This window comes from Fusarium falciforme, chromosome 8 (assembly GCF_026873545.1).
Source record: "Fusarium falciforme chromosome 8, complete sequence".
NCBI lineage: Eukaryota > Fungi > Ascomycota > Sordariomycetes > Hypocreales > Nectriaceae > Fusarium > Fusarium falciforme.
Genome location: NC_070551.1, coordinates 2,884,368 through 2,912,116, shown reverse-complemented (window position 1 = coordinate 2,912,116; position 27,749 = coordinate 2,884,368). Strand labels below are relative to the sequence as shown.

The window sequence follows — 27,749 nt, the reverse complement described above, 5'->3', positions numbered from 1 at the left end:
ACGGCGGCACAAACACACAGGCGTCATTTACTAAAACAATAAGGAAGCGCCGCAGTTCATATTCACTATCGTGTAAGCGAAGCAGTTGTTGTAAGGTTCCATAAGGTCCTCGACATCCAACCTCTAGGGTTGTCTTTGGCGAGCCCGTCAATCGTTCTTCACTCATATTGTAGCAGGTCCAGAGTAAGAGAAAAGTAGTCGGGGTAGTTTGGAACTCCTACAGAATTCTTCCTGATCATTTATGTGATACTTCTACTCCCTGGGGAATGGGCCGTGAACGTTCAACAACTGGTGTGTCAATTCTACCCCCAGGCCTTTCCTACATTCCCCTGAACAGCCCCCCTCGTCAAGGCCACTTTGATCTACTAAAGCTCATTGATCTTCGATAAGGCGACTTTAAGCCCTGGTTTGTTCTCGCGGCCCAGGACTCATGAGTCCAGCCTTGCTCTGCCGTGGATACCCTTGACCATGCCCGAGAGCAACCCTATCCTTCCACCCTCACACTCGGCTGTGTCGCAAGGTGGGCGAAGTCTCAGCCGAGAAGACAACCTGATCCCATGATACGAAGTAGATCCCTTATGGAAGCCCAATTCTTGGGGTCGGCTGTCGATGTTGGTGGGATACACTCGCCACCTGAGAAAGTAGTGTTGTGTCGTGTTCATCCGGTTCTACTCACACGTTGTCACCTTTGATCGTCTTGACCTTTTTCATCTACAAAAACAGTAGAGCTTACATTCATTACATCACCCACCATAAATAACTGGCTAAAATACCATGCTATCGATTAAACTATGGTCCCTGTCATGCAGCGGCTACATCCGCGCGATGCCAACGACGTGGTCTACTTCACCTCGACCCTAAAACGCCATGCAGATGTCCATCATGGGTGCACCAGGCAGGTGATGAGGGCCAAGGATTAGAGTATGATCATGAAGGGTTACGATCTTCGGCTTGAGTGGCAGGGTTTCAAGAGTATTGCAGAGGAGGGTGACGGAAAACCTGATTTGACAAGGTGGCGATAAATTGGATGCCTGTTGACAGCACCCGCCTGTATTTGATGGTGTACAGGATGTATTGATTCCCAAATACCTTAATTTAGTAAACTGGCGATGGGCTCAGTAGAAATTTTGATGAAAATGCGACTGTCAAGATGATGATGCCTGTTTGTGAAATGCTGTCGCTGCATCAACACAAGTCAACATTGACAACAGTGACTCAACACGATGCATCAACCCATGAATATCTACCCCTGACACAACATCAGGCGCATCACACTTTGACTCACCATAAGACCACGTGTCTGTAAAACGTTTCCAAAGGAACATGTGTATGTGTATGTGCGTGTCAAACGTACAACGAAACTTGTATTTCATGACTATGAGCCTCCAAATTGTCCCACCAAAACCCCGTAATGTGCAATCTCATGATTGATCTAGAATACTGTCCCAGTGAACAAGAGAAAATCGTTGAATGTCGTCAATCTCGTAATGTAGAAAAGTAATAACCCAAAGGTCAAACTAAAAAAGTGATACGGTAAAAAAAATACTAGGAAAGAAAATAGAGATCCTTTGATGAGGATCTTGAAAACCCCCTTTTAAAACGTGGTGAAATTACATCCCAAAAACAAGATCTTCAATGGATCCTTTTTAGTAAAAAACATATTAGCGAGACCTCTCATCAGTCCCGTTGGTGTGAGGAGTCCGATAGTGGCCTCCATCGTCCACAACCACGTTTCTCATGGCTCGTGGGTTAAGACGCATGTATTCATCGTATGTGAGACCGTTAGGGTCTCGTTCGCTACCTTCGACTATTGGGCTTCGTCGCTCGCTTTCTCGGCGGGGGATCGACCGCGGTGTTGCCTCTGTGGAGGTCTTTGGTTCCCGGCCTTGGTAGTAGCGGTACTCCTTTTCTCGGTTTCGTTGACTGCTTGAGTAGCCGTTTCGGTGGCTTGATGAGACGAGGTCGTAGGAGTCAGGGGGGCTGGAGCTGCTCTCGATAGCAGAAGTTGAGTGGCGGTAGCGGTTTGACATGGGGCTGCGAGATCTGTGGTTTGATGTTGTCGTCGGCGGGGGTGGAGAGTGCTCCTTCGATGGCTTCATCGTATTGTCTGAGTTGGCACGAGGAATGAAGCGACTTGAAGTATCGGTGCGGGATGATGATGACTTGTAGTTGTCTCTTGAGCCGCGGCGATACTTGGATGAGTCATGGTTCCGGTAGTCGTCAGGTCTGTATCGCCCTGCGCCTTCATCTCTTGAAGAGCTAGACTTGTGAGATTCATCAAAGGAAGCTCTTCGATACTCGATATCGTTCTCATTGGCCATCTTGATCCAGTCAGAAATAGCATTGACGACAAGATCATGCGTTTCCCTCTGTCTATCCGCAGGCAAGAGATGTCTCGAAAGCTGCTTCGGTAGGCGCTCTGGCTTTCCATCGACTAGAGGTCCGTCGGCGGTGATGGGTAGGTCAGCGATGACGCGGTTGAGTCGCTTGGCCTCTTGGTCAGGAAAAGTCTGGATTTGACAGACCATCCACCGCTCGAAGCCGGCGGGTGTGAGGGAGGGAATGTGAGGCATGCCGGTTGGGCGTCGTTGGATTAGGTGGTTCTCGCAGCGGAGGTGTTGGTATAGGGTCTCGAGGTTGTCGAGAGCTCCGTGGGGGTTACAGTCGAATATTTCTGACCTATGTTAGAGGGGATGTTGTGAGGTGTAAGTGAGTACTTACGTTGGAAGGGAAATGCCTCGGATTCGAGTTTGTAGGTAGCGTAAAAAAGGTTGAGTTTCTCTGGTGTGACGACGAGAGAGTTGTGAGGCGTGTATTCAGCAATCTGCACAAGTTAGCTCTCACTCAATCTCAACGAGCAGTGAGAGAACTCACCAAGTAGTTGGCAATTCCCCTCAGAACTTGACCGAGCCGGGCAGTCGGTTCACCCCTATCATCAAAAAGCTTCCCCCATTTCTGGTCCACCGCTGAGAGAGCATTCCCCTGCTCATCAATCACCGGAGGCTCCGGATGGGGCGCCTCAGTGCGGGTCGCCGGCCGACCGTTCAGAATAACGGGTCCCCGATCGGAGAAGCGCACGGACTGCCGGATCTTGGGACTATGCTGGGGCGACTCGCTCGGGGAGTGATTGTTATGGTTGACGAGGGCGGGCTTTGTCGGTTTGGTCTTGGAGATGAAGGATGACGTAGGGCTGCAAGTTGATGCGGCCGAGCTGCGGTTCGAGGTTCTCCTGCTGGACTCGAAGGACTGTGACATTGAGTCTTCGGGGTCGTCTTCGACTGTTGCTTGGAAGGCGGTTTTGTGGTCGATGGGATTGGACTTGGGGCTGGAGGGTTCTGATGAAGATGGAGTATCTGGTGAAGGATGCTCGACGACTGAAAAGTGTCAGCAGTAAGTACAGACTAACTTGAGAGGCAACTCACGCTCGGACTTGACCTTGGCAAAGATCTCGTCAAACCACTTGGTCTTCATCTCATCAATAGTGAGCTTCCTCACCAACTCCTCCACCTGCTCCTTGGACATGTCTGCACTAAGTCTCTTCTTCATCTGTGCGTCGCTTGACCCCGAATCGATCGACGAGCTGTCATCAGGTATTTGAATCCGCTCGCGGAAGGCCGGCTTGTTCACTCCTCCTCGGTCCACGGCCAGGCCGCCGCCTCCGCTCCGGACGGGGTAAGACGACGGATCGGAGAGCATGGTACGGGATACACGGGGGAAGAGAATAATGGTATAAAAGAAAAAAGGGTCCCTGCACGGGTGCTGGGAAACACAAAAGGGCAAAAATGACGGGCAGCACAAAAGTGTCGAGAAAAGCTGCACGACAGTTTGAAAAAAGTTGAGGATCAAGTGAGGCGAACAGAATGGAGGGCACAAACGGGCTTTTACATATTACGACTCCAAAGAAAAGAGAGTCCTACTAGTCTCCCGGGCACACATGCACACACACGCACCGATTAACAAAAGGGTCGACCGATTGGGGTTGCTCAGCAGCCCCGATTGAGGCCCCCGCCTGGCAGTGAGGATTTTGGGATGGATGGCGAGTTGCATGAGCCGGGCGCAGGAGGATGGATCCCCCCTCCTTGTCGATGCTTTCTCTTGTGCGTCAGGTCAGGCTTCAAAAGTTGACGGTACCTATATTACAAGGCGTCTTATCTTGTTGCCCAGACAGTAAGAAGACGTGTGTGCATGTGTAAGTGTCAAGTAGTCGTCTCACACCAACCTCTCATCAACTCACAAATCAACATTGTAAAATCCAAACTAATCTGTCTCGGATACTCCCTCCTCACTAGAAAATTACAAAGGGTTCTATCTTCCTACTCCCCCAACCCATGACAAGAAAACACTCCCCCCTCCTCCATTGGGCCGCAACGTCCACGAGGGGGCCGCCAACACTGGAAAGACAACCCTGGTTCGCGCCCCGCGATCGCCAACGTCTTGTCCGCCTTATTCTAAACCCCTTCTCCAATTGAACCAGACATCCTGACCCCTCCCCCCCGCTCCGTCGTGCAGCACTGGAGCCGGGCGTTGGTTGTTCGTGTATGGGTGGGCGTATATGATCAACGGGAGGCAAAAAATGAAACTGGGACCTACGAAACAGGGTGTGATGATATGGCTGCTTGCCAACTGAGACAGTGAGGCTCCCTCTCGTTCGTGAGAGAAAGCACTTTGGGTTGCACGATGGGGACGGGAACCACGGCGACGCGTAAGATAAAAATATTTCATAGGCAGCCGATTATTGATGGCTTGCATGGACGCTATCGGGACAACTGCTCAAGAACAGAAACGGAAGTCTATTTTTGCTTATTGCCAGGTTTCCAATGACTTGTCCTTTCCATGTCTTTCGATATGATGGCTTCTCGAGACGCATGTTTCGATCGATCTGGAAGAAACACATACGAGTCTGTTGAATCGAGATTTGACAAGTGTACAAGTTGAGTTGAACAAGGACTTCCCGTCTTTACATATACATATACGCATAGATACCTTGGTTGGGTTGTCCGAAGGGGAGCGTATCTAACATCAACAACTTCAAATTTTCACAACGCAAGGAGTCCAGACAGGCATCTGCCGAAACACGACAACAGCCGAGCTGTGCAGGTAAGCACAAGGAACATTGTACAAAAACAATGCGTTAACAACTGCTTTCCGATTCGATATCATTGACCGTTGCCGACAGGAGAGAAGAGAGGATGCAGTTTCTCACCCCCAGACAGTGATAAAAAGTGAAAGAAACAAAAGTGAGGCTAACAATGTGTGTATGACGGTCCATCCACAGTACCATATACCGTGTACCTGGCCCTTTGTACGCGTCGTAATATCCCTTCTATCCCCCGTATCCAAGGGATAGAACAGTGCTTTCAAACATTACATTCAACACCAAACAAACGCCAACTCCAGTAACCATAGTAAGGATGAGGTATGCCACCAACACTGCGCTCCCCTTTTCGCCAACTACCCAGCAACTTACGCCTTGTACAACAAATCCAAAAAGCCAGTCGCAAGGTCCACCACCACGCTCTTGTTTGGCAACGATCCCGCAACGCCGTACAGTGCCGATGTGTCACCCATAGCCTTGCCGTGGGCCGTCTTTCCCTCGACGATTCGCACACGTTCCTTCTCGCGCTCCTCCTCGACGACCGCCTCCAGGTCGGCAACCAACTTCTCCCAGACCTTGGTTATGGGCAGAGTGACAGCGACGTGAATAGCAGGAGGGTTCTGCAGAGCATTGAGATGCCATCCCTTGGCATTCATGCCATCGGCAATATCGTAGATGTTGAGGTTACGAGCTGTAAAGGCAACCACCGAAACAAGGGGCTTGCCAAGAATCTCGAGTTCGCCACCAAGCGGCGTGCTCTGGATGGCATTGGCGATCTTCTTGGTCGTGCCGACAATTTTGGTGCAGGCCTCGATGTAACCAGTCTCACCAATCGTCATCAGACTCGCCCAGCAGCCGGCAATGAGCGCGCCAGGTCGAGATCCGGCAATGCCAGGAGAAGCGTAGACACCGCCAGACCAGTCGGGGGACACAAAGTACTGGTAGGTTCGGAGCTCAGCGGAGCGGTAGAGAACAGTCGAGTTACCCTTGGGCGCGAATCCGTACTTGTGGGTATCGCAGCTGATGCTGGTGACACCCTTCAGACGGAAATCAAAGAGCTGGGACTCGAAGCCGGCCCTCTCAAGGAAGGGAACGAGGAAGGAACCCAGACAGCAGTCGACGTGAAGCCAAATGTCCTTCTTAAGAGCGAGCTTGGACAGGGCAACGATATCGTCAATGATACCGTGAGGGAAGTTGGGTGCGGAGCCGACCAACAGGATGGTGTTGGGGTTAATGAGACGGGAGACGGCGCGAACGTCGACCTGGTAGTCAGGACCAGGGCAAGAGACGAGGTGAATCTTGATCTTAAAGTACTGAGCAGCCTTGTGGAAGGCTGTGTGAGCCGTCTCGGGGAGAATCCTATCGAGATAGGTCAATATCAAAGCGCAATGGCTTGCCAAGAAAACAACTTACATCTCGGGCTCCGTGACTCCCCGCTCGTGGTAAGCCCGCTGGCGCGCCGCCAGACAAGCCATGAGAATGCTGTCGGTTCCTCCGCTGGTAGAAGTACCAGCAGCACCAGGAGGCGCGTGGAACATGCTAAGGACCATGCTCACAACCTCGGCCTCCATCTTGCGAACACCAGGGAAGACATCGGGGTGGATGGGATTGGCGACGGTGAACTTGCCGAATGCCTCTGTCTGCAGCTTCAGCAGCTCATCCTCACCGTGGTACACGGCGCCAGACACGTAGCCATCCTCCCAGCGCGTATGGTCCATGTTTGCGAGGTTCTCGAGCTCGGAGCGGACGGCGTCGAGGGGGAGACCGTCCTTAGGTAGGGTGAGATAGCGGATCTGATCCTTGGGGACCATCTTGTCGGACATTTTGCGCAGTGTGTCCTTGACCTGCTTCTGGACCTTTCCGCGCACACCGGGAGCGCGGAGGAAGTAGCCGTAGAGGATGCGACGGATGTTGGTGTAGAGCTCGACGATGGAGCCGATGAGACCGCGACCCTTGAGCTGCCAGAACGCGCGGCGAGTCCATCGAAGGACGAAGAGGAAGAAGAGGATATTGCGCAGTCTGTATGGACCAATAGTTAGCAATTTATATCAATCGCAAACAGGCGCGCGTCCGTAGAATGCGATTCGACTCACAGGTCGAGGTTCAGCAGCGACCAAGAGACGTCATGTCTCCTGCGCTTGACAGACTCGAAGCTGCCACGCAGGTTCGCCGGCAGACGAGCAAGGCCCGGCATGGAGGGATTTGAAGCCATGATTAAACAAACTTAAGAGAAGCCAGGAAAAGAGAAACAATGAATTTAAAAAAATGAGTGACAGAGTGAGGAAGTATCACGAGAATTAGTACGGGGAGAAGCGCTCTAAGGATTCCAAGAAAGGGAACTTGACGTCGATGATGGCGGGGGGCATGGGCGCTACTTGGATATTTTTTAGCGGGGGCCCACCTGCCGGGGACCATCACATGCTGAGGTCCCCGGGGGAGGTGTGGGCCTCCATTCAGCGCTCAAGCCCGCTACAGATTAGGGGGGCACAGGGCGTTGGAGGCGGCCGGTCCTTCCACTAAACGTGGTCAAGAGCCGAGGAACACCTGCAGCTAAACCCGCGGAGGCCGTGCCATTGTACATGATGGTTACTTCTTGTGGCAACCCAGAGACCAATTCGACAAAGATTCCCTCTTGCTAGCTTCCCTATTCAGGGCCTTGTCCCGGCGCAAGCAGCGTCTCGTCTCGTGTTGCTGGCGAATTGGTTCGTCACTGCGTAGTCTGGATTCACGGAGGGTCCTCCGGCCCGTCAGAGCGAGCAAGCGATGGGTCAGGGTTAAGACGGTGGAGGGTTCCAGGTTGATTTGGTGGGCGTGACAGGGGTGTTGTGAACTGGTGGACGATGATATCACGGCCGTCGAGTTTGCTCAAGATATGTACAACGTTGTTAATGAGAGGCTCTGTTGTTGATATGAGTAACTATTAGACGAGCGTCTTGTGTATATAAAAACATTCTCATCAATAAGAAACCACCTTGAAAGCCATCAATCGAAGTACAATCCATCCCCCCGGTCCCCCGGCATCATCACGGCTCCGGACCCGGACCCTACAACAAAACCCCGTTCCCGTCCTCCTCTCGTCGGTGTTTAATCTACCAATGAGCTTCAACCTTTTATGTCCGGTAGCAAGCGAGCATCCCAGATTAGTGACGCATCTGCTGCAGGACGCCCCGGCCAGCTTCCAGAATAGAATCCTTGACCTGCACGAGTGGTCGGGGACTCCCCTAGGCCATGGCTAAAGTGCCTGGCCACATTGGTATCCCAGTCGCGCGATGCGAGGGTTACCGAGATGATGGGCTAGACCACAGACGAAAGATTGGTGATATCGTTAACCCATACAGAGGTCGTCTATCTGCCCATCATAGGGTAATGGAGACATGTTCCTGAGAGGGGAATGGTCGAGGCGCTTGGAAAATTAATGCAGCTTCACGTTCACCTATGAAACAAGACTTGAACACCTCGACAGTCGCATCCAAACCAGTGTATACTCTTGGATGTGACTACATGGATTCAAAAAGACCGTCAACGCCATGACACAACACAGATACCTCGTAATTTTTCCACCTCCAGATTCCCCAAGAAAATCCACCGAGTCTATCGAAAAAAGATCAAACGCCTGAATCACCGCGCTTCAGAAATGCTCATCTCCTCGCCGCCGCAGCGTCGCCGTACTTTGTCGTCAGCTGCTGCTGGTAGTAATGCGACAGCTTCTCGCAGGACATGGCACCCGAGATGGTGCAGTCCACCATAAGCGTGACAAAGTCGCCGTCCCGGTACGCGTTGCCCTCCTTGTTGCGTCCGTACGAGGCAAACGTCCGCTGCGGCACGAGCGCGAGCTTGGAGAGGATCGTTGGATGCCATTGCACAATGTGCTCCTGTAGAAGGGGTCAGAACGTGGCTTCGGGTTGGCAAGATACTACTTACAAGAGCGTGTCGCTCGGCCTTTTGAAAGTTGTAGCTCTGGTACAGAGGATCCATCCACGTCTCGATAAAGAACTTGGCCCAGTCGCCGTTTCGGAGGACGTAGCTGTTAGTTACGAGGCCTGTATCGTCCTGGCTGATGATGAGGGCCGCATCCCCGCCCTTGAGATGGCTAAAAGTCTTAATGATGCTATCCGGGGGCACGACTGGCCAGTCCTTGATCATCAAGCTCTCCAGCTTGGCCGGCGCCATGACCTGCGCCTCCAGAGTCCGATCGAGGTCCATAATGTAGGCATTCTGATCCAGGAACCAAATGAAGGTGGCATCGGGGTACTGCGACAGCGCATGGCGCATCGCGATGATCTTGGCCCACGAGCGGGGAGATTTGCCAGTGTTGTAGTCTGTCGCCTTTACGACCATAGCCTCGTATCCTATCCGCCACCTGTCAGCACACGCGATGCGCAGATCCGAGGTGAGAATTCGCCTTACCGTGCTTCGCCGCATACTGCTCGCGGTTGTTTTGGATCGACTTGAGGTAGGCTGAGCTGTATTGCCTATTATCGAGGACCGTCAGGATCACCACTGGAGGGTTTCCTGATGGCACATGCTCGCGGTATGGTGTCTCTCCCCGCGATCCAAAAAGAAGCCATAGACATCCAATAGCTCCTAGGAGAAGTAGCACCAGCGTCCTCGGGCGAGCTCGTCGTAGAAATGGTGGTAGTTGTGTGGCTCTCGGTCGGAAAGGTGGAGGGTCCGAGTTCTTGCGAGGGGGGTATGCGAAGTGCATCTTGAGCGAGCGAACCGATGCGATAAGGTCGGCAGTGGGTTAAATGTCTTTGTTCAGGAGTCGCGATCGGTAAGAGGTTCAATTTCGAATCGCCAAGTCACTGATATGGCCAGCGCGACTGGATTAGGGGATCGGCGGTTGCTGACTCTCAGGGAGGGAGACCAAGGGACCTGTGTAACGTGCAAGAGGGCGGGCAGTCGAATATCTCGCGTCGAAAGGAGGTGTTATCCGTCGCGAATAACAGCACATAAACGAGCGACGTCGCAGGAGTCAATCCGGAGCGATTCCAGAGGCAATCAGCAAGCCATTGGTGTTGCGGTTTTGGTGATAGATGGCCTTTTGATTCAACCGAGTTCATGAGGCGCCGGCCCACATGCCAGGCGATTTGGCTGCAGGGATGTGAGAACACCACTTTAGTTCCAACGTCATCTCGGCGGCGGATTCACAAATATCCGACCGAGACATTGACTCTCGAGAGTCTAGAACCAAGAGAAGGTGCACTTCGAACACGTCAGTATGAATGGTTGTGGAAATACATTGGCAATGACTGCATTGTATATTACTCCTGAGGATGTTCCTAGCTGATCTTTGAGTCTCACGGGAATAACCGACAGTTGAGATGGTAGACGGCAAGGAGTTATTTATGTGAACACTCAGGATCATTGTAAATAGCGTCCACGGTTCAGGTTGCTGATAATCTACCTACCTACCAAAGATAAGAGCATAGCCAATAGTCATGTACCCCTGAGGATGACATAGTCCTTATCCTAGTGATTCTGAACCATATATATGAATAAGAGTGCTTTGCCCATGCAAGTCAGAATAGAGCACCCATTGAGGTCGCTCTTCGCCGTCGCCATCCCTTGCAGTTTTCCAAGCAGCTGGCCTGGGAGAGGCTAAGCTAATGAGGGGAGAATCACTCACCAGCAAACCAAATCTCATCAAGTCCGTTCCAGACGGGATCCTTATGTTCAGTAATGCTTGAAGAACACATTGGCATAGGGAATAGCAAAGTGGATGATAGAATAAAACGGAGAGTTAATGAAGGGACAAAAAATCTTCCGGACTGTGATTCTATAGCATTTCCTTCTATCAACCAGAACAAACTCTGTGTCTCGGTACCTGGGTAATAACAGCCAGAGAAGGCTGATATGCCCAGACAAGGACGGAAAACCGGCAGTAAACCAAGCCGTGGCTTGTCTCAGGATATGAAGCTTCTAAAACACAACCGCACAAAGGCTGAGACAATAGCCGCACATGCAAGGCGGGGATTTGTTCCGTATAGTACAAAGGAATGCCGACTTAACAGTCACGGACTAGCATGTATCAACCATCATTCGGCCTTCTGCTCACTGCGCTGCACTAGGAGTGTACCCAGCAGATGCCTCACATGGTCTTGGACGCCCAAGGGCGCCCCAATGTGTAAAGGATGGATGATAATCTCAACCTGGCCGACGAGCAAGGAGCCAAAACGGTCTTTGCTCAAGGCACAGAAAGAGCGTAGATCTTTGCACACAGACTAGTTGACTTGACAAGGAAGCGCAAGATCGAGGCAACTTAAGAGTGTGCAGAACAGGCATACATCAAATAACACGCTTTCACTCTAATCGTGAGTAATGCTTCAAAAACAAAGACCCAAAATACCGTTCATTGATCTTTCTTACTCTCTTGGCTCGGCCCGTCGTTGGCATTGTCCCCTTCATCATCATCATCGCCGTCGTCTTCTCCAACATCGAGAACTCTGTCGCTCACATTCTTGAGCACACGAGCACTCAGCTTCTGAACACCTTTCCAGATACCCATCAGGAAAGTGGCTGCGCCAATGAGTACAAATATCAGGTTAATGTTCTCGACGCGGTTCCGGCCAGTCCCCTGTCTTCTGCCGCCGCCTGCCATGCCGCTGTTTCGCAGTTGCCACCAGTGGAACGGGTTGACGGAGATCATGGTCTTGAACAGACCGACGATACCCAGGGAGAAGAAGCCTTTGGTGAAGTGCTCGATCCATGACGTGGGCTCTGACGGTGGAGGTGGCTTCAGGGCCTCGATATCTGTTACCACGCTTGTGACAGTCTCGCCAATGGTCCCAATTGGGTCGGACCAGAGGTCAAAGAGGGGATCCGCAATAAATCCAAGGATAAAGATGCTCATGATGCAGAAGAGGACAGTCAAGCCGATCTGTGCCCACTTGCTGCTCAGAGCAGAACCCCAGTGCAATCGAGAGATGCGATACGTGAATTTGCAAGTCGGACACTGCCAGTAGTTCCTGGCCTCCATTGGGTTTGCGAGTCTCCAAGCGTTGAGGCACCCTTCGTGGACGTATTTTTGCGAACCCTTACACTTGCATGGTGATAGCAATCGGCCTAGTTCCGGATCATCGGACACGTAGGTCGGTCGAGACGACGACGTAGCAATGCCAAACGTAGTGGTTGGCTCGGGAGGAAACTTGGGCTCTTCGGTGCCGAGACAGACACGACACGTGCGCGTGCCATAACGCCTGTTTCTAGGCGCGGCTCGGGGCTCGGGGCGTGGTGTCGTGTCCGGCCGCCGTGCTTCAGGTTCTGCCGGGTGAGGTTCCGCCGGATGTTGCTGAGCAGAGGTGTCCCCTACAGAGGACCAGTTCCATGTCGGACGTGCATCCATGTTGATTGATGTAGACCTGCGGAGGTAAAGATGAAGACAGGAAAGGGGGTTAAGTAGTGACCGTGGAGAACAAAGGAATTTGCTGAGTGATCATCGGCCGTACCTAAGGCGTACGAGGCGCAACCTACATGTTTCTGCAAAGCTTAGACTAATATCGTACAAAGCCAGCAGGAGAGCGGGGGAAGCACCAGGCCAAGATCATCACGGAAGATGTGAAAAGGCCAGCTCAGCTTTCCGCAGCAGAAGGTCCAAGAAATCAACCGAACCTGCCGAGAGAGCAAGCATTGAAAGCTGGCTGTGCAAAAACGACGGGACCAATTTGACGAGGGTGTTTGTGTGAGTGGAGTCGGAAGGAGCTTCCTTGTCCGGATTTCGGATAATCTGCTTCTCCGACCACAGCTCCGGGCGGGTGAGCTCGACGCGCAGCTGGGCCGTGCCTAGAGGCGACAGCTGCTTGGCCAAACACCAAAGCTCCAGTTGCAGCCTTGCTTGCTTGATATCTCCCTGCCATTCCCACGAATTCCTACTCAACCCACGGCGGAACCAGAACATCACACCCGATTCTAGAAGAGCAGCATCTTGAGCGATGGCGGACCGATACTCCTTCTCCCTTACAACATTCTCCCCCAGGTATGTCTTGTGGTGACGACACTGCTGTTGCTATTGAGCATCATCACTGACAGAGTCGCAGCGGAAAGCTGGTGCAGATCGGTATGGATTACTTGGCATTTAGCATCCGGATGCTAAAACTGTGGCCCTTGCAATGACCGAAACTGACATGCCACTTCAGAGTATGCCCTCAACGCCGTAAACCAGGGTATCACTGCCCTTGGTATCAAAGGTTCGCATCTCTCTTTACCTCAATGAACTGCTATTGACCTTGACAAGCCACCAACGGTATCGTCCTCGCCACCGAGAAGAAGTCCTCCTCCCCCCTCGCCGACCAGAGCTCCCTCGCCAAGATCAGCAACATCACCCCCAACATCGGCATGGTATACTCTGGCATGGGCCCTGACTATCGAGTATTGGTGGACCGCGCACGCAAGGTCTCGCACACCGGTTACAAGCGCATCTACAACGAGTACCCCCCCACTCGGATATTGGTGCAGGATGTTGCGCGAGTTATGCAGGAGGCCACCCAGTCCGCTGGTGTTCGACCTTACGGTGTGAGCCTGTTGGTCGCTGGTTGGGATGAGGGCATCGAGCCTGAGGAGGAGGAGGCTGCCGAGGCTGAGGGTGGTGAGAAGAAGGTCAACAAGAAGACTGGCGGCATCCACAAGGGCGGCCCCATGCTTTACCAGGTCGACCCCTCGGGCAGTTACTATCCCTGGAAGGCCACGGCCATCGGCAAGAGCGCGACCAAGGCAAAGACATTCCTGGAGAAGCGATACTCGGAGGAGCTCGAGCTTGAGGATGCCATCCACATTGCGCTCCTGACCTTGAAGGACAACATTGAGGGAGAGATGAACGGAGACACCATTGAGATTGGTAAGGCGCCTTTGTTCTTGATTTGAGGTCTCATTCTAACATGACGCAGGTATCGTTGGTGCCCCCGCGGAGCATCTTCTGGGCCTCGAGGGCGTCGAGGGGGCTGTCGGACCCCGTTTCAGAAAGCTGACTCCTCAAGAGATTGAGGATTACCTGACGAGTCTATGATTACTTCTACGCGGACGATTACTAGGAGAAGCCTTGTACAATAGAGAGGGTTATTGGGCTCAATAGAGCTGGTTCCGGTAGAAAGGCGGCTCTTATGAGCTTTGACATCTATTTTGGCTTTGCCTTTGCTGTGACTATGAATGATGACCTAGGGCCTGCTTCGACGCCGACAACCTCCCAGCCTGAGGGGGGGTTGAAGGGAACCTTAAGCCACGATTCGACTGGGCCTTTGGAGTCGCTTCCCAGACCAAGTTGGCCGTTGGTGTTGTCACCCACGACATAAACGCAACCATCGGTGGTTAGGGCGATGGCGTGAGACTCTCCAAGTGCAATATCCTGCACGTCTTTCTCTCCATCGACCTCTACATAGTTGGGTATTCCACTGAGATCAGAAAAAGCCTGGTGCCGACTCTGTGACCCAGGTGATTGCATACCCCAGAGATACAACCCACCACCCTCTGTCAACGCAGCGAGGGTGTATCCTCCAGCCGAAACCTTCTTGATAGGCTCACCAATTTCACGAAGATCTGAAACGAGGCTGGGTACATCTGCAGGACTATGAAGGTCAGCCATGAGCCACGTAAGATGTTTGTGTGTATGTACCTGGACTCATCTACTTCACGACCTAGACAGTCCCCAAAGCGTGGATCTCCCATCGTTGAGACAGAGGTATCCTCATGTAGAATGACGAATCCCCCATTATAGGCAGCTATTTGGCGGACGCCAGACTCGCTGGGCCAGGAGCGTGTGCTTCTGTTGGTTCTCCACGCAGCCAATGCCGGATATTCCACGATAGCCTGGGACGGCCTTCCGAGGCCCTCCACCGTGAGAACCCTTCCATCTGCAGAGATTGCACTCGGATGATCGAACAGGTACCTTTGGTCAGCCTTTCCAGAGACCAATGTGCCCGGGGATAAGCCAGCTAATGACCATGTGCCCTCGCGTTGCACTCGGTTGCGTTAACTAAGAGCTGACAGTGATCATGGGGTGGAGAATATACCTGCTGTGTAGCACATCTGGGATACTACTCTGTCCAATTTTTGTGTCCCTAGGATCTTTGTGAAGGAGAAGATGTCGTCCGGCTCATCCTTGACTGCGGATGGCTCGAAGGTGACCTGGTTCCAGGCGTTGAAGCCGGTTGCGTACAACTCCATGGCATCATCTGCCTGAGCGGTACGCACCGGTAGCTCCATAGATGCTTGGATCTGGTTCCTTTGAATATTTCGTGTGCGCCTTGGAGCTTTGTGGAAACTGGGATTGTTGAAACCTCTCCGTGGTATGGTTGTGTCTAGGGTGTGAGGGGTGTGGAACGATGCCTACCCTATTTATGGAATGGTTTCTCGGTGTATTTCTTGTTACTCCTAATTAAGTAAAATGAGACTTTTAGTCTTGGTATAGGGCTTTATTTATAGAAAATAGAGAGTGTGTATATTGGAGTAGAACAATGTGTTACCAAAGGTGCTCTGAATTGTGGTGGTGAGAGTTGTTATGAGCGTTATTATCAACACCTCTAATACGGCAAGAGCACCAGCGCTCAGTACAGTGTGGATTCAAGATCAATTCTTTATCATATCCGAGCACCATTGACTCTTTTAATGTGATCAGATGCTTGACGAGAAATGTTATTTCGATACTAACACGGGATTTGAAAGAACCATGTGAATTATCAGGGAAAAACAATTGATGAGCTATCTTCGTAGAATCCTCAATTGCACACCACTGGTGTACAGTGCAGAGTTGGGAGGAAACTGTGAACTCAACCTCACCACCTACCTCATGTCCAATACAGCTGCATCTCACATGTACAGTGAATCATGGCCTCCCCTGAGAGTTGGTCGGCCTCCCGCAGACCTATTTCTCAACCAACACCATAAAGCGGCCTCCCGCGTTCTCCTCCGTGCGTATACGCCTCGCCGGCCCAGCCCTTTCTTTGTCCAATGACTGGTGGGCCTCCTCCAATCCGACCTGCAGTGATATTCGCCCATGAATAGGCGCTCACAACATCGCTCCCTCACATGCTTGAATTTCGGACCATCGGCTCCTTGGTTGAGAACCCTTGCACCGCTTCTTTTGCCTCTTCCTGTCTTGCACCGTCCGACGCTTTCATCCTATTGTCGCGCGGGTGCCCAATCCCGTCGAGGTATCATGACCTCGCGTACGAGAGCCACAAGAGGCACCCAACTACGATTCTCTGTCATTTCTCAGAGGAATACAATCATGGCGACTCCGAGGTCACCGTCCCCCGAGAGTGGGAGCTCTGACACTTCATCAGTTGAGAAGCTACCTGTTGAAGAAGCTGCCACGTCTACCCCAGAGATTGTAGAGAGGGTTTCTGTCATCCCGGCGGACGACATTACAAAAGCCAGTGGAGATGAGATCCTTGAATACAAGGAAGAGTCGCCCGCACCAGAAATCATCAACCCGAGAGCTTACCAGAGAGAGATGCTGGAACAAAGTCTGGAGCGGAATGTCATTGTCGCTGTCAGTTCTTTGTCTCCTATGCTCTGTACTATTTGGCTGACACTGCACAGATGGACACTGGGAGTGGGAAGACTCAGGTGTAAGACTGTTCACGATGTTCTTAGGATTTGGTTATTGACTATTCTCAGAGCCGTTCTTCGAATCCAAGCTGAACTGGAGAAATGCTCGCCGGACAAGGTGCGTATTCCATAAAGCCCCCAATGAACACTCCATGAACAAAACCTAGATCATCTGGTTCCTCGGAAAAACCGTCAGTCTCTGCGAGCAACAATTCAAAGTCATCCAGAAACAAAATCCGTCCGTGTCTATGAAGATACTGACCGGGCAACTCAACATCGACGCCTGGTCACCAGAAGTTTGGCCCAAGATTCTCGGCGGCACTCGGATCATTGTGTCTACCTTTGAGATTCTTCGCGATGCACTTGACCACGGCTTCGTGAAGATGGGGATGCTTGCGCTTATCGTGTTTGATGAAGGTAAGCAACTTATAATCCCGTCTCCCATGTCTCTGCTAACGAAGGTGCTTAGTTCACAACTGCGTCAAGAGAAGCGCCGGACGAATGATCATGCTGAACTTCTATCACAAAGACAAGAGCGCCGGGCTACCCGTGCCTGCTATCCTGGGGCTGACTGCCAGTCCTGTCATATCATCAGATCTTGCCAGCATCGAGGCACTCGAGAACACAATGGATGCCGTCTGCACGACGCCGACAGTACACCGGGAAGAGCTGCTCCAATGTGTAAACAAGCCGCACCTGGCTCGCTCGGTATACGAATTTAAGAGACGTTCCGAATTGACGAACCTGATGCGGGCACTGCAGACTGCCTACCAGAAGATGGACATTGCAACGGATCCCGACGTCCTCAGGTTTAGCCGCTGCAGGAACGAGGAGAATCTGAAGAGACTCCGAGATGCCATTATGAGGAACGACACGTTCTCACAGAACCAGATGAAAGGCCTTTGGAATAGGAGTAGGGACATTCTCGAAGAGCTTGGAAGCTGGGCTGCTGATCGATACATCTCGAGATTGATCGCCGACTTTCTCTCTCGAGTCGACGCACCTGACGATATCTGGTCCAACGAGAATAGGACGTACCTTGCGGGATACCTGCGAGAGGTTCCGATCAGTTCTCTCGGAAATGAACCACCGACGTCGGCAGATCTCTCGCACAAGGCTGCAAAGCTGATCCATGAACTCTTGGCAGCCGGGGAAGACGTCGTGGGCATCATCTTCGTCAAAGAGAGAACCACGGCCAATGTGCTGTGCGACCTCCTGAACAGTTCCCCGTCCGTCCAGGCCCGGTACCGCGTGGGTGCAATGGTTGGTACCTCGAGTTCCAGGAGTCGTACCCAGAATATGTACGAGTTCAACAACGGCGCCAGTACTCAGATCCTCGAAGACTTCCGATCCGGTGTGGTCAACCTCCTTGTGGCCACTAACGTTCTGGAGGAGGGTATAGATGTCCCCGCCTGCAACCTGGTGGTGTGCTTCGATGAAACAACCACGCTCAAGTCTTTCATCCAGCGGCGTGGCAGAGCTCGTATGCAAGAGTCAAAGATGATTGCCATGGAAAGCTCCCTAACGAGCTCGCGCACTTGGGAAGAACTGGAAGAGAGCATGAAGAGACGGTATCAAGACGACCAGAGAGAACTTGAGCGACTGGACGAACTGGCAAGGTCTGAACAGACAGACTCGATTTACTACATCATCAAGTCTTCTGGCGCGCGACTAGATCTTGACAATGCCAGACAGCATTTGGAACACTTCTGTCAGGTTGTGTTCAAGGCAGACTACATCGACCGGCGACCAGAGTACATCTTCCACAAAGAGCAGAACCAGATTGGTGAGGACGTGCTACGTGCAGTACTCACGTTGCCATCAGGCTTACCAGCCAATCTGCGCAAGTTCAGGAGTTCCTCGTCGTGGAAATCGGAGAAGAACGCCATGAAAGATGCCGCGTTCAGAGCCTATGTGGCCTTGATTGAGGCAGGACTCGTCAGCGAGAACTTGTTACCCATCAACAAGATCCCCGTGGATAAGGAAGAAGACTCGGATCTGCAGCCAGAGCCCCTATTTAACCCTTGGATCCAAGTGGCACAGAACTGGAAGAAGACCGAGGACAAATGGCTGTACGGCTTTGAGTTCTGGGACGAGGAGCTTGACTATCCCGCCCGTTTCGACGTTGCTCTCCCTGCTGAGCTACCACAGCTCCGGAATATTGGGCTGTATCTTGATGCCGACTATCGGTGGACCGTCAAACATGTCTCGACCCAGAAGATTTCTCACGACGAGAACTCCAGTCTACCTGACCACACCTCAACACTCCTCGCGCTTCATTTTGGACACCGGTGGTTGGTGGAAGACCGCGAGCATGTAATCAAGGTCATCTACGAGGAAAGAGGCATCTCAAGGAAGCACATCGGAGGTATGCCTTTCCTGGGGAACGAGGACAAGGCGGCCAACGGGTTAGCTCTCGTTCGAGATCACTCAAAATGCCCCTTTCACTACATCAAGACGATTCCATCGAAACCTTCCCCAGAGGAGGTGCAGCACCCGTTCTATGAGTATGAATTGGCGCCGCAGGACGAGCCTTACCTTGTAATTGAAAAGTGGACGCGACGGGCGGACTTGCTTCACCCTCCCAACAGCTCTAATCAGGAACAGAAAGTCAACACCAAGCTATATGGCCGGGTACTTCCCATCTCATGGACGACTGTCGATATGGTTCCGAAGAAAGTTGTCAAGGTTGGAATGCTGATACCCTCGATCATCCACGAGATTGGGGTTCAGCTCGTTGCTTCAGAGCTATCAACTACCTTGCTGCAGCCCGTGGGCGTCAATGACTTACAGTTGGTACTTGAGGCGATTAGCTCCCGGAGTGCGCATGAGCCTGTGGATTACGAGCGGCTCGAGTTTTTAGGAGACTCGATTCTCAAATACTGCACAGTCATCCAGGCCTATGCAGAGCGTAAGTCCCTTCATAGTACCACCCTTGACCCCCGCTGACTTGATCATAGATCCTCTCTGGCCCGAAGGCCTGCTCGTGCACTTCAAGGACAGGCTGGTTTCCAACGCACGACTTCACCGTGCTTGCCTGGAAAGCGGCCTTTCCAAATTCATCCTCTCCAAGGCATTCACCGGAAGATCATACAGCGTCGAAGAGCGGAAGCCTGAAAAGTGGAGGCCTCTTTACCTTGACGACTTTCTTCCAGAAGAGAGCGTCAAGCCTCTTGATCGTATCACAGGACACAAGAATCTTGCCGACGTCGTAGAGGCACTTATTGGGGCCTCCTTCCAGGACGGAGGCATGGACAAAGCCCTGAAGTGCATTTCAGTCTTTTTGAGCGATAAGTGTCACTGGCATGAAGCTGGGAGAGGCTGGGATATTCTCTTCAGCTCCGCTCTAGATGGTGTACCTCTTCCGTCAACCCTTGAACCTCTTGAGGAGTTGATTGGATACCCTTTCCGCAAGAAGTCGCTGCTGATTGAGGCGGTAACTCATGGATCGTATGCGGGAGATACTCACCAGCGATCCTATGAGCAACTCGAGCTCCTGGGCGACGCGGTACTCGACTATATCATCGTCACCAAGGTGTTCAACGTCAAACCGCCGCTCCATCATTCAGACCTCCACCTCATCAAGACAGCAATGGTCAACGGAGAGTTTCTTGCTTTCGTCAACTTGGAGCATCGTCTACATCGAGTAGAGACTAACGTCAGTGCCGATGGAGTCATGGAAGACGCCGTCAAGACCTTGGCTCTGTGGCAGTTTATGCGCTACACCTCGCCGGCAATCGGTAACGAGCAGGTCAGAACCGTGGAACGTTTCGAGACGCTGCGAAGGGAAATCGTCGATGCCATTGAGAACGGCACGCACTATCCGTGGACGTTGCTAGCTCGCTTCCAGCCCAAGAAGTTCTACTCGGATCTTTTTGAAGCACTCATCGGTGCGGTTTGGGTTGACTCGGGCTCTACTGAGGTGTGTGAAGGTGTCCTCCGTCGATTCGGCATCCTGCCTTACCTGGAACGCATCGTCCGTGACAAGGTGCATATCAAGCACCCCAAGGAGGAGCTCAGCGCTTTGGCTGAGGAAAAGAAGGTCGAATATTACTACACGGTGCTCAATGGAGTGGAACCCGAGTATGTGTGCCGGCTCAAGGTCGGGGACCGGCTGATGGCAGACGTGAGAGGGGGGTTGAACAAGGACGAGATCATGACCAGGGCTGCTGAAAAGGCCGTGAAGATTCTGAATGAGGAGAAGAGGGCTGCGGAACCTGGGGCGGAACCAATGAACCTGGAGTAGATGACTTGGTTGATGAAGTTGGGGATGCACAGGGTAGTAGGTGAGCGCTCGTATTGGATGCAGTGCACTCCCGCCTTTAGTAGAACTGATTTATCCAAAACTTTGGGGCATCGATTATATCTGCCTTTTTAGCTCATCCAAGATAGTATCAACAGTCCACTCAAACGTCTTTTCAATATCGCCATCAACACCAACCTTGTCCTGCACCTTGATCCTCTCCTTCTCCAGCACATCCATCTTGAACTCACCCTCTACGTCACCGCCCTGAAACATCCAAGCATGCTGCTCCACATAATTTGGCCAGACAATCTTGTCCACATAGCCAGGCGGATCAGCCCAGAAGCCCTCGAGCGTGACGTATCCGTCTCTCGCTTCTCTCCTCGCATTGGCTTTTGCGTAAGTGGTCCTCAGGAACAGTTTGATATCTAGGTTTGGCTTTATCGCAGCCATTGAGGGCGAGAAGAGTAAAAATCCGTCTAGGAGACATAGGCGGAGGTTTGAGCGGAGGGGATGGTCTGGGCCGAGGGCTGCTTCGACTTTGGCTCGCTGAGCGGCGATTGTGGACTCTGAGACGGGGCACTTGCCCACAGAATTCTGATCCTCTTTGGATTCGAGGGTTGGCTTTGAAAGAAAGTTGGTCTCAGAACTTCGCAGTTGAAAGAGAGGAGGCTTACAGGGAACGAGGCATGCTGACGGATATAAGCCAGGGAATCAGCCATGCCAGTGATATCGATGGCCTCTGGGCAATCCCAGTCCAGTAGGCCATCTCTCATAGGCAGTCTACAATCCATGGTCAGCTACATGTTAGTTCCCCGACGAATAGGATTGTCGTACTCAGCCTCAGGTCTGTAAAAGTCATCCTCATGCAGGATAAACGTGTTGGGGAAGATGTCGCGCAGCAGCCGAGCGAGGGTCGTCTTGCCGCTAGATGAGCACCCGGAGATGGCGACGATGAGGGCCCTGTCCCCTGTCATGATGAGATCTGTGTGGATGGTTACGAGTTGTGTATTGTCGATGCTGTTGTTTGGTTCGTGAGTGACTTTTGAGATCTCACTTGGTGGTGAATGGGATCTGTGAGACAACCCCACACATGCACGATGGCGTGCGCTAGATCCGGTAGCTTGGCCACTGAAACCAGGAACTTGACGCGTGTCGCCTTTCTTGACATTTTCATGGTGTTATAACACAGGTTGGAGGGAGAAATATTGCCCAAGTTGACATTCTCCAAGAAAAAAATCAGCCCATTGTAGCAAAAGAGTCAACGGCCTTCTCTAAAGCTCAAGGTTGACGCTGTCTTGAGCAAGATGAAGCGCGATCTCGGTGTTGAAACACCCCTGCACCATTCCCGCCCAGGTCCACGGAGAATATGCCTGATAGTGGTAACAAAACAGGGGATGGCAACGTCATCGAAGTTTGAGGAATTGATTAGGGATTGTTTGATCCACGTATACATCTCCCATTAACAGTTTTGAGTGCAGCAATAAACTTGCATGCTACTTGAAAAAACACCTCTTTTTGACCATCTCCTGCCACGTTAGTAGAGTTAAATCCTTCCCGGCCTACGGGGTAAGCCAACTGAAAAAGCAAGACGAACCAACCGCAACAGGATCAACTCGCATATCCATCTGCCGGGCAGGGCTCGGCGAAGGCCAAGAAACTGACAACGTGTATCCACGCCACATTGCATCACCCCCCCTGATGATCTTCCCATGGGTCCCCAGTCTGAGAAGAAGCAACGAGAAGGTGGTCTGGGGATCATGAAGCAGGGACGCGTTTTCAGGGGGAAGGGTTTGCAGGGGGAGGTCATGAATGTCGGGCAGATATCAGTTATATGTAAAATCTTTGTTATGCTATCTTGTATCCTGCCTGCTGGCAGTTCCTGGCATCAATTCTTGCATCTTCCACATCTTCTTTCGGCTCGCTCTTAGATACATCAAATCGGAGCAAGCACCGAGAACGTACCTGCCAATTCTAGTCAAGTGGCTGGAGTTTGTTCAACGGGCATCCCACGCGGGGGAGTTTGGAAGGTGCATACCTTATTTGTGGTTCCTCACACCCCCTTTTCCAGGCTTCAACTCCGAGCATACTGAAGCCGCAAGAAACCAAGATGGAGTCCGTCAAGCCGTTGGGATACAAGATTGAAGAGTCCTGGAGAAATTTCACTTACAAGGTGGAACTCAACACGAGACCCCTGAGAGCCGAGATCGACAAGAGGACGCAATGGCTCAGGACGAATATCCCGCTGCTCATCAAGTCTCGCGCCTTTCAACGGGCGGCCACACTCACGACGACCTTTGTTCTCACTGTCGCCTTCATCATCGTCACCATTCGACTTACAAATGCAACCGCTCTTATTCCTCAAGTTATCAGCAAGATGACCAAGTTTCCCACATGCTCGAGTATAAACTACACGGGCACACGAGAGATTTGGGAAAAGTCGAGAAAAAAGTATGAGCATCTGCCAGATGACAAGTTCACGTACGTTTCCCACACATTAATACTATGAAGCTGCTAACGGCGGTCCAATTCTAGCATTGCTATGCAGACTTATCGTCGACCCAAGGAGCTTGAGAATACGCTGAAAGCCCTCTTGACCGATAAGATCCCATCTCTTCACGAGATAGTCGTCGTCTGGAACGACCTCGAGGCTGAACCACCAGAGAACTACGTATCCAAGCACGGCGTGCCAGTGCGGTACCGAAAGTCAAAGAAGAACAGCCTCAACGAGAAGCTCTGGCCTGATCCCGACTACAAGACGCAGGCGATCCTCCTCTCAGATGACGACGTCTACTACCGACCTGGCGATCTCGAGTTTGTCTTTCAGACGTGGCGCAAATTTGGTCGGAACCGACTGACTGGAGCCCTTGCACGATGTTCTCCCGTTGATTTGTATGGCAACAGCGAGTACACATTCTGCAACACCCAGAAGGGTGAAGACGGGTACTCAATGGTTCTCTCCGGGCTAGCCTTTTCGCATATGTCATTCCTCGACTACTACGCCTCCAACGACACCGCCATGAACCAGATCAGAGACTATGTGGACGAGGGCTTCAACTGCGAAGATATTGCCCTCAACTACGTCCACTCTATGCTGACTGGTGAGGGACCGCTGCTTGTTAGTGGTAATGAGAAGTACGTCAACTATGTGCCGAGGGAGGGTATCAGCAGGAAGACGGGACACATGGACGCTCGCAGTGCGTGTCTAAATGAGTTTTCAAAGATGCTTGGATGCTTCCCGCTGGTCGAGGAGACGGCATACATTCAGCGAGGTGTTATTGTCGTGTAAATGGATGGCAGGGAGCCCATGATACCCTCAAAGACACGGCTTATCGGCGTTGGGGAGAACCCCCGAGGAAGGATTTCTAGTTATCGATTCATAATAAGTTTTGCATTTGAATAGGGAAACGGTCGCTTTTAAGGTATACGGATCATGGCTGATTGAGTCAACATGTTCGACGAATGGAGACGAAGGTAAGGTCAATGGAAGCACCGGCCATGGGCGACACCTTACACCGGAACGCCCGGAGATTCTACGCTATCTTATCTCAAGAAAACGCTTGGACGTTCCTTGTGTTCTCAAGACTCTTTTCTCTGTGCCCAGGACTGCTAATGAGCCGTGGGTACATACACACTCCTGTTTCGAGAAGCCATTGGGCAACGACAACGTGAACCGTAGTAAAATAATGACTGGTAGTAGTTTGAGCAGTAGAATTAAAATCGGACCAGGCAAGCTTATGATTCTGAATCACAAGTTTTATTCAATATATTTATCCAACGAAGCACCCATGATGACATGTTGCACCTTGAAACACATCGCTGCCCCACGTGATATGACCAACACCAACCTAGCTCCATCACCAACCACCCAAAACCACACCCTCCAAAAACCCAACCACAGCAACCCCAAATCGACACACCATGGCAGACACAGGCGGCCAGCAGACAGGAATCATCCTCTCCACGGCGTTCACCGCCCTCCTCACCGGCTACGCCTTTGGCGTCTGGACCATCCGCGGATACCTCATCTCCCCCGACCTCGTCGAGGAGCGCCGACGAGCTCTCCACGACCCCGAAGAGAGCGAGGAGAGCGATGTCGACGAGGATGATTCGCTGCTGGATCATGCGCCTAACTGGGCTAATGGCCCCGACGCCGACCGCAGACAGGGATTGAAGGTGGCTGAGGAGAAGAAGGCTGAGAAGAAGGAGGAGCCGGTTGTGCAGGATAACGGCGAGGAGTGCAAGCTGGTTCTTGTGGTCCGAACCGACCTGGGCATGACCAAGGGTATGTGCCACCTTTCGAATTGTTGACAGACCTCGCGCTGACTTTACCAGGCAAAATCGCCGCGCAGTGCTCCCACGCCACCCTCGCATGCTACAAGACCCTCCTCCGCGCCCCCGCCAACTCCCCCCAGCGCAAGATCCTCGCTCGCTGGGAGCGCCTCGGCCAGGCCAAGATCGCCGTACAGGTCAAGAGCCAGGAGGAGATGCTCGAGCTCCGGCGCAAGGCGCGCTCCCTGGGGCTCACGGCCGAAGTGATCCAGGATGCCGGACGAACACAGATTGAAGCCGGGAGCATGACGGTGCTGGGGGTTGGACCTGCCCCGAGAAGCGTCGTCGACCAGGTCACTGGAGGACTCAAGTTGCTGTGATTGAAGCACGGGAAAAGTCTACGATGGGGGGTTGTATCATATGAGATCACGGATGAAAAGTATAGAGCACGGGAACCGGACTGGGTTCATATAAACGTTTTCATGAACATATAGACCTTCAAAACGGAGTTTTTGGCACACCAAATTACATCCTCGCATCGCCAGACGACCGTGACTTGAGCTCGGGGTATTATTCGCATTTTTAGTATAAGCAAGCCTGCTGCTACTCCTTTCTCGCAAACCTCGACAGCGCCGGGCCCAGGTCCGCCTCGACCTCCTTTCGCTTCTTGTCCTTTTGCGCCTGCTGCTCCTTCCAGATCTCGTCGACGTGCAGCCTCTTCTCGTCGATGATGTTCTTCTTGCGTTGCTTGCGCAGATACTTCTTGAGGGCGCCATTCTTGCCTCTCGCCCTCTTGCGGATCTCCTCGGCCACATCCACAGCGGGAGCGTCGAGGTCTCTCTCGGCGCGTCGTTGCTTCTCGGATCGCAAGTCCAGGTTGCCGATAAAGTTGGGGTCCAGGGCAATCATGTCGGGTGAGAGTTTGTTGAGCAAGCCCTTGACTTCGGACTCCTGTCGTTGCTTGGCCGTCTCGAAGGGGTTCACCTCGAAGGCATCGAAGTTGGCCTCACCAGCACCAGGGACGATGATGGATGAGAAGCCAGAGTCGTGGCCGATGCCGAGGACATCTTCAAAGGGACACCAGCGCACGCGCTCGATGCGCTTGCCCTCGCCGCCCCAAGCCATGTAAGGGCTCTGGACCTTTTCTTGCACGGGCTTGTTTTTGTCGAAGAGGCCCTTCCAGATAGTGGTCTGAGTACCCCAGCCAACGGCTGTCAGACCAGTATCTGAGATGGACACTGATGTTGCAGGTTGTCGGGTAAAGTAGTTGTTGACCTCGCGGAACATTCTAACATCCCAGACCGCCATCTTTTGATCCTGACCGGTTGACACCATGTACCGGCCCTCACGGTCCATCGCTAGATCTCGTACAGGTCCTCGGTGGGCTAGAAGCTTGACTAGAGGATCTTGAGAATTGGGCGACCATAATGTGACGGTTCCGTTCTGGTGACCGACGTGTAGGATAGCGTTCCAGGGGTTCTGTCCAAGAGAGGTCGGTTGTCCTAGCTTGGTCGGGATTTCGGCGACTAATTGACCTGTCGAGGTGTCTTGATATTTCAGAACGCCTGTAGATCCCTGAGATTCGTTAGTGACGCATGCGACAGATCAGTTCGCTCAAGACTTACAATTGTTGCCAGGAGGAAGTGGTACGGCAGAAACTCCATGTGGCTCACTTCCTGGTGTTTCCTCAAGCTGTGCAGCTCGACGCCATTGCGGTCGTAAATGTAGACGTACTTCTTCTGCGCCACGGCAAAGTACTGGTTATTGTGCAGCCACTTGACGTCGCGCACCGTCTCGCCCAGCTGAATCTCGCAGCCCAGCTTGCCCTCGCGCCAGTCCATGGTCGCGACGTGGCCCTTGCGACCTCCCAGCAGCAGGTCCCGACCGTTCCTCGAGTAGTCAAAGCAGTAGGGGCCCAGATCATCAAGCTTGAGCTCGAACCGCTTCTGCGCCGTCTCCACCGCCACCTCCTTGGTGATGTCGTCCTGGCGCACCTTGTACGTCCGTTCGAGTTCGTCCTCGGCCTCGAGGAAGCCGGCCGTGTTCTCGAGCAGAATCTCGGCGTCCTTGGCCCTGATCGCGGCATCCTGGTACTTGTTCTCGAGGCGCTTCATGTTGTTGCGGAGCTTCTTGTCCTTGATACCCCTTGTGTTGATCTTCTTTCCTCGGCCGTAGGCCTTTTGGGCTTCGCGGTGCCGACGAGCCTTCTCCCGTTCATGGCGAGGGACGAGCTCTGTGCGAGCGCTCTTGACGACGAGCGCTCCATTCTCCTGCACCTTTGTCCGCGGCTCGTCAATCGTGTCGACCTCCATCGTTTCGTGTCGTCGATTCGCTGGCTGGGTTGAAAGGCTGCTTCAAGAGGCGGGAAGGATTGGCATAAAACAAAATTTCCAGGACGCCAAGAGTCGATTGTTATCGCTATAATTCCATTGGCTGAAAATTTACCCGCTTTCGTTATCGATAGCGCACAAAAATTTCCAGATAACCACAACCCCGCCATGACCGCCTGCGATAATCGAAGATATTGCCATCGAGATTTGCCAACGACCTTGACGGGCACTTTTTTCCCACCTTTCAACCTCTTGTCTGTCCAATCTG

At 52.4% G+C, this 27,749-nt stretch overlaps 11 protein-coding genes across 11 annotated transcripts; 4 read left to right on the top strand and 7 right to left on the bottom strand.

Moving 5' to 3' along the window:
• Positions 1-1,661: 1,661 nt before the first annotated feature.
• Positions 1,662-3,696, bottom strand: NCS54_01070200 (Hypothetical protein; the record flags this gene model as incomplete). The annotated part of the gene is made up of 4 exons (XM_053156002.1): positions 1,662-2,674; positions 2,722-2,824; positions 2,875-3,374; positions 3,423-3,696. The coding sequence occupies 4 exons, from the start codon at positions 3,694-3,696 to the stop codon at positions 1,662-1,664; spliced, it is 1,890 nt and encodes a 629-aa protein (XP_053011977.1).
• Positions 3,697-5,463: 1,767 nt separating this feature from the next.
• NCS54_01070100 (Hypothetical protein) lies at positions 5,464-7,307 on the bottom strand (the record flags this gene model as incomplete). The annotated part of the gene is made up of 3 exons (XM_053156001.1): positions 5,464-6,454; positions 6,509-7,114; positions 7,189-7,307. 3 exons carry the CDS (start codon positions 7,305-7,307, stop codon positions 5,464-5,466), a joined length of 1,716 nt encoding a protein of 571 aa, XP_053011976.1.
• Positions 7,308-8,733: 1,426 nt separating this feature from the next.
• Positions 8,734-9,800, bottom strand: NCS54_01070000 (Hypothetical protein; the record flags this gene model as incomplete). The annotated part of the gene is made up of 3 exons (XM_053156000.1): positions 8,734-8,967; positions 9,017-9,444; positions 9,503-9,800. The coding sequence occupies 3 exons, from the start codon at positions 9,798-9,800 to the stop codon at positions 8,734-8,736; spliced, it is 960 nt and encodes a 319-aa protein (XP_053011975.1).
• A 1,647-nt stretch (positions 9,801-11,447) lies between these two features.
• NCS54_01069900 (RING-CH-type domain-containing protein) lies at positions 11,448-12,440 on the bottom strand (the record flags this gene model as incomplete). The annotated part of the gene is made up of 1 exon (XM_053155999.1): positions 11,448-12,440. The coding sequence occupies one exon, from the start codon at positions 12,438-12,440 to the stop codon at positions 11,448-11,450; it is 993 nt and encodes a 330-aa protein (XP_053011974.1).
• Positions 12,441-13,026: 586 nt separating this feature from the next.
• NCS54_01069800 (Proteasome subunit alpha type) lies at positions 13,027-14,096 on the top strand (the record flags this gene model as incomplete). The annotated part of the gene is made up of 5 exons (XM_053155998.1): positions 13,027-13,070; positions 13,132-13,151; positions 13,231-13,281; positions 13,329-13,928; positions 13,978-14,096. 5 exons carry the CDS (start codon positions 13,027-13,029, stop codon positions 14,094-14,096), a joined length of 834 nt encoding a protein of 277 aa, XP_053011973.1.
• A 108-nt stretch (positions 14,097-14,204) lies between these two features.
• Positions 14,205-15,289, bottom strand: NCS54_01069700 (Hypothetical protein; the record flags this gene model as incomplete). The annotated part of the gene is made up of 3 exons (XM_053155997.1): positions 14,205-14,652; positions 14,700-15,045; positions 15,097-15,289. The coding sequence occupies 3 exons, from the start codon at positions 15,287-15,289 to the stop codon at positions 14,205-14,207; spliced, it is 987 nt and encodes a 328-aa protein (XP_053011972.1).
• A 952-nt stretch (positions 15,290-16,241) lies between these two features.
• Positions 16,242-20,882, top strand: NCS54_01069600 (Hypothetical protein; the record flags this gene model as incomplete). Its single annotated transcript, XM_053155996.1, has 6 exons — positions 16,242-16,577; positions 16,628-16,656; positions 16,706-16,754; positions 16,804-17,053; positions 17,106-19,547; positions 19,597-20,882. 6 exons carry the CDS (start codon positions 16,242-16,244, stop codon positions 20,880-20,882), a joined length of 4,392 nt encoding a protein of 1,463 aa, XP_053011971.1.
• Positions 20,883-20,996: 114 nt separating this feature from the next.
• Positions 20,997-21,871, bottom strand: NCS54_01069500 (Hypothetical protein; the record flags this gene model as incomplete). The annotated part of the gene is made up of 3 exons (XM_053155995.1): positions 21,717-21,871; positions 21,557-21,662; positions 20,997-21,503 (listed from the first exon to the last, which is right to left on the bottom strand). Exons 1-3 carry the CDS (start codon positions 21,854-21,856, stop codon positions 20,997-20,999), a joined length of 753 nt encoding a protein of 250 aa, XP_053011970.1. The 5' UTR covers positions 21,857-21,871.
• A 1,118-nt stretch (positions 21,872-22,989) lies between these two features.
• On the top strand, positions 22,990-24,168 carry NCS54_01069400 (Glyco-transf-64 domain-containing protein; the record flags this gene model as incomplete). The annotated part of the gene is made up of 2 exons (XM_053155994.1): positions 22,990-23,360; positions 23,415-24,168. 2 exons carry the CDS (start codon positions 22,990-22,992, stop codon positions 24,166-24,168), a joined length of 1,125 nt encoding a protein of 374 aa, XP_053011969.1.
• Positions 24,169-24,800: 632 nt separating this feature from the next.
• NCS54_01069300 (Aminoacyl-tRNA hydrolase) lies at positions 24,801-25,531 on the top strand (the record flags this gene model as incomplete). Its single annotated transcript, XM_053155993.1, has 2 exons — positions 24,801-25,164; positions 25,215-25,531. The coding sequence occupies 2 exons, from the start codon at positions 24,801-24,803 to the stop codon at positions 25,529-25,531; spliced, it is 681 nt and encodes a 226-aa protein (XP_053011968.1).
• Positions 25,532-25,754: 223 nt separating this feature from the next.
• Positions 25,755-27,499, bottom strand: NCS54_01069200 (BING4CT domain-containing protein; the record flags this gene model as incomplete). Its single annotated transcript, XM_053155992.1, has 2 exons — positions 26,777-27,499; positions 25,755-26,726 (listed from the first exon to the last, which is right to left on the bottom strand). The coding sequence occupies exons 1-2, from the start codon at positions 27,461-27,463 to the stop codon at positions 25,755-25,757; spliced, it is 1,659 nt and encodes a 552-aa protein (XP_053011967.1). The 5' UTR covers positions 27,464-27,499.
• Between the last annotated feature and the right edge of the window lie 250 nt (positions 27,500-27,749).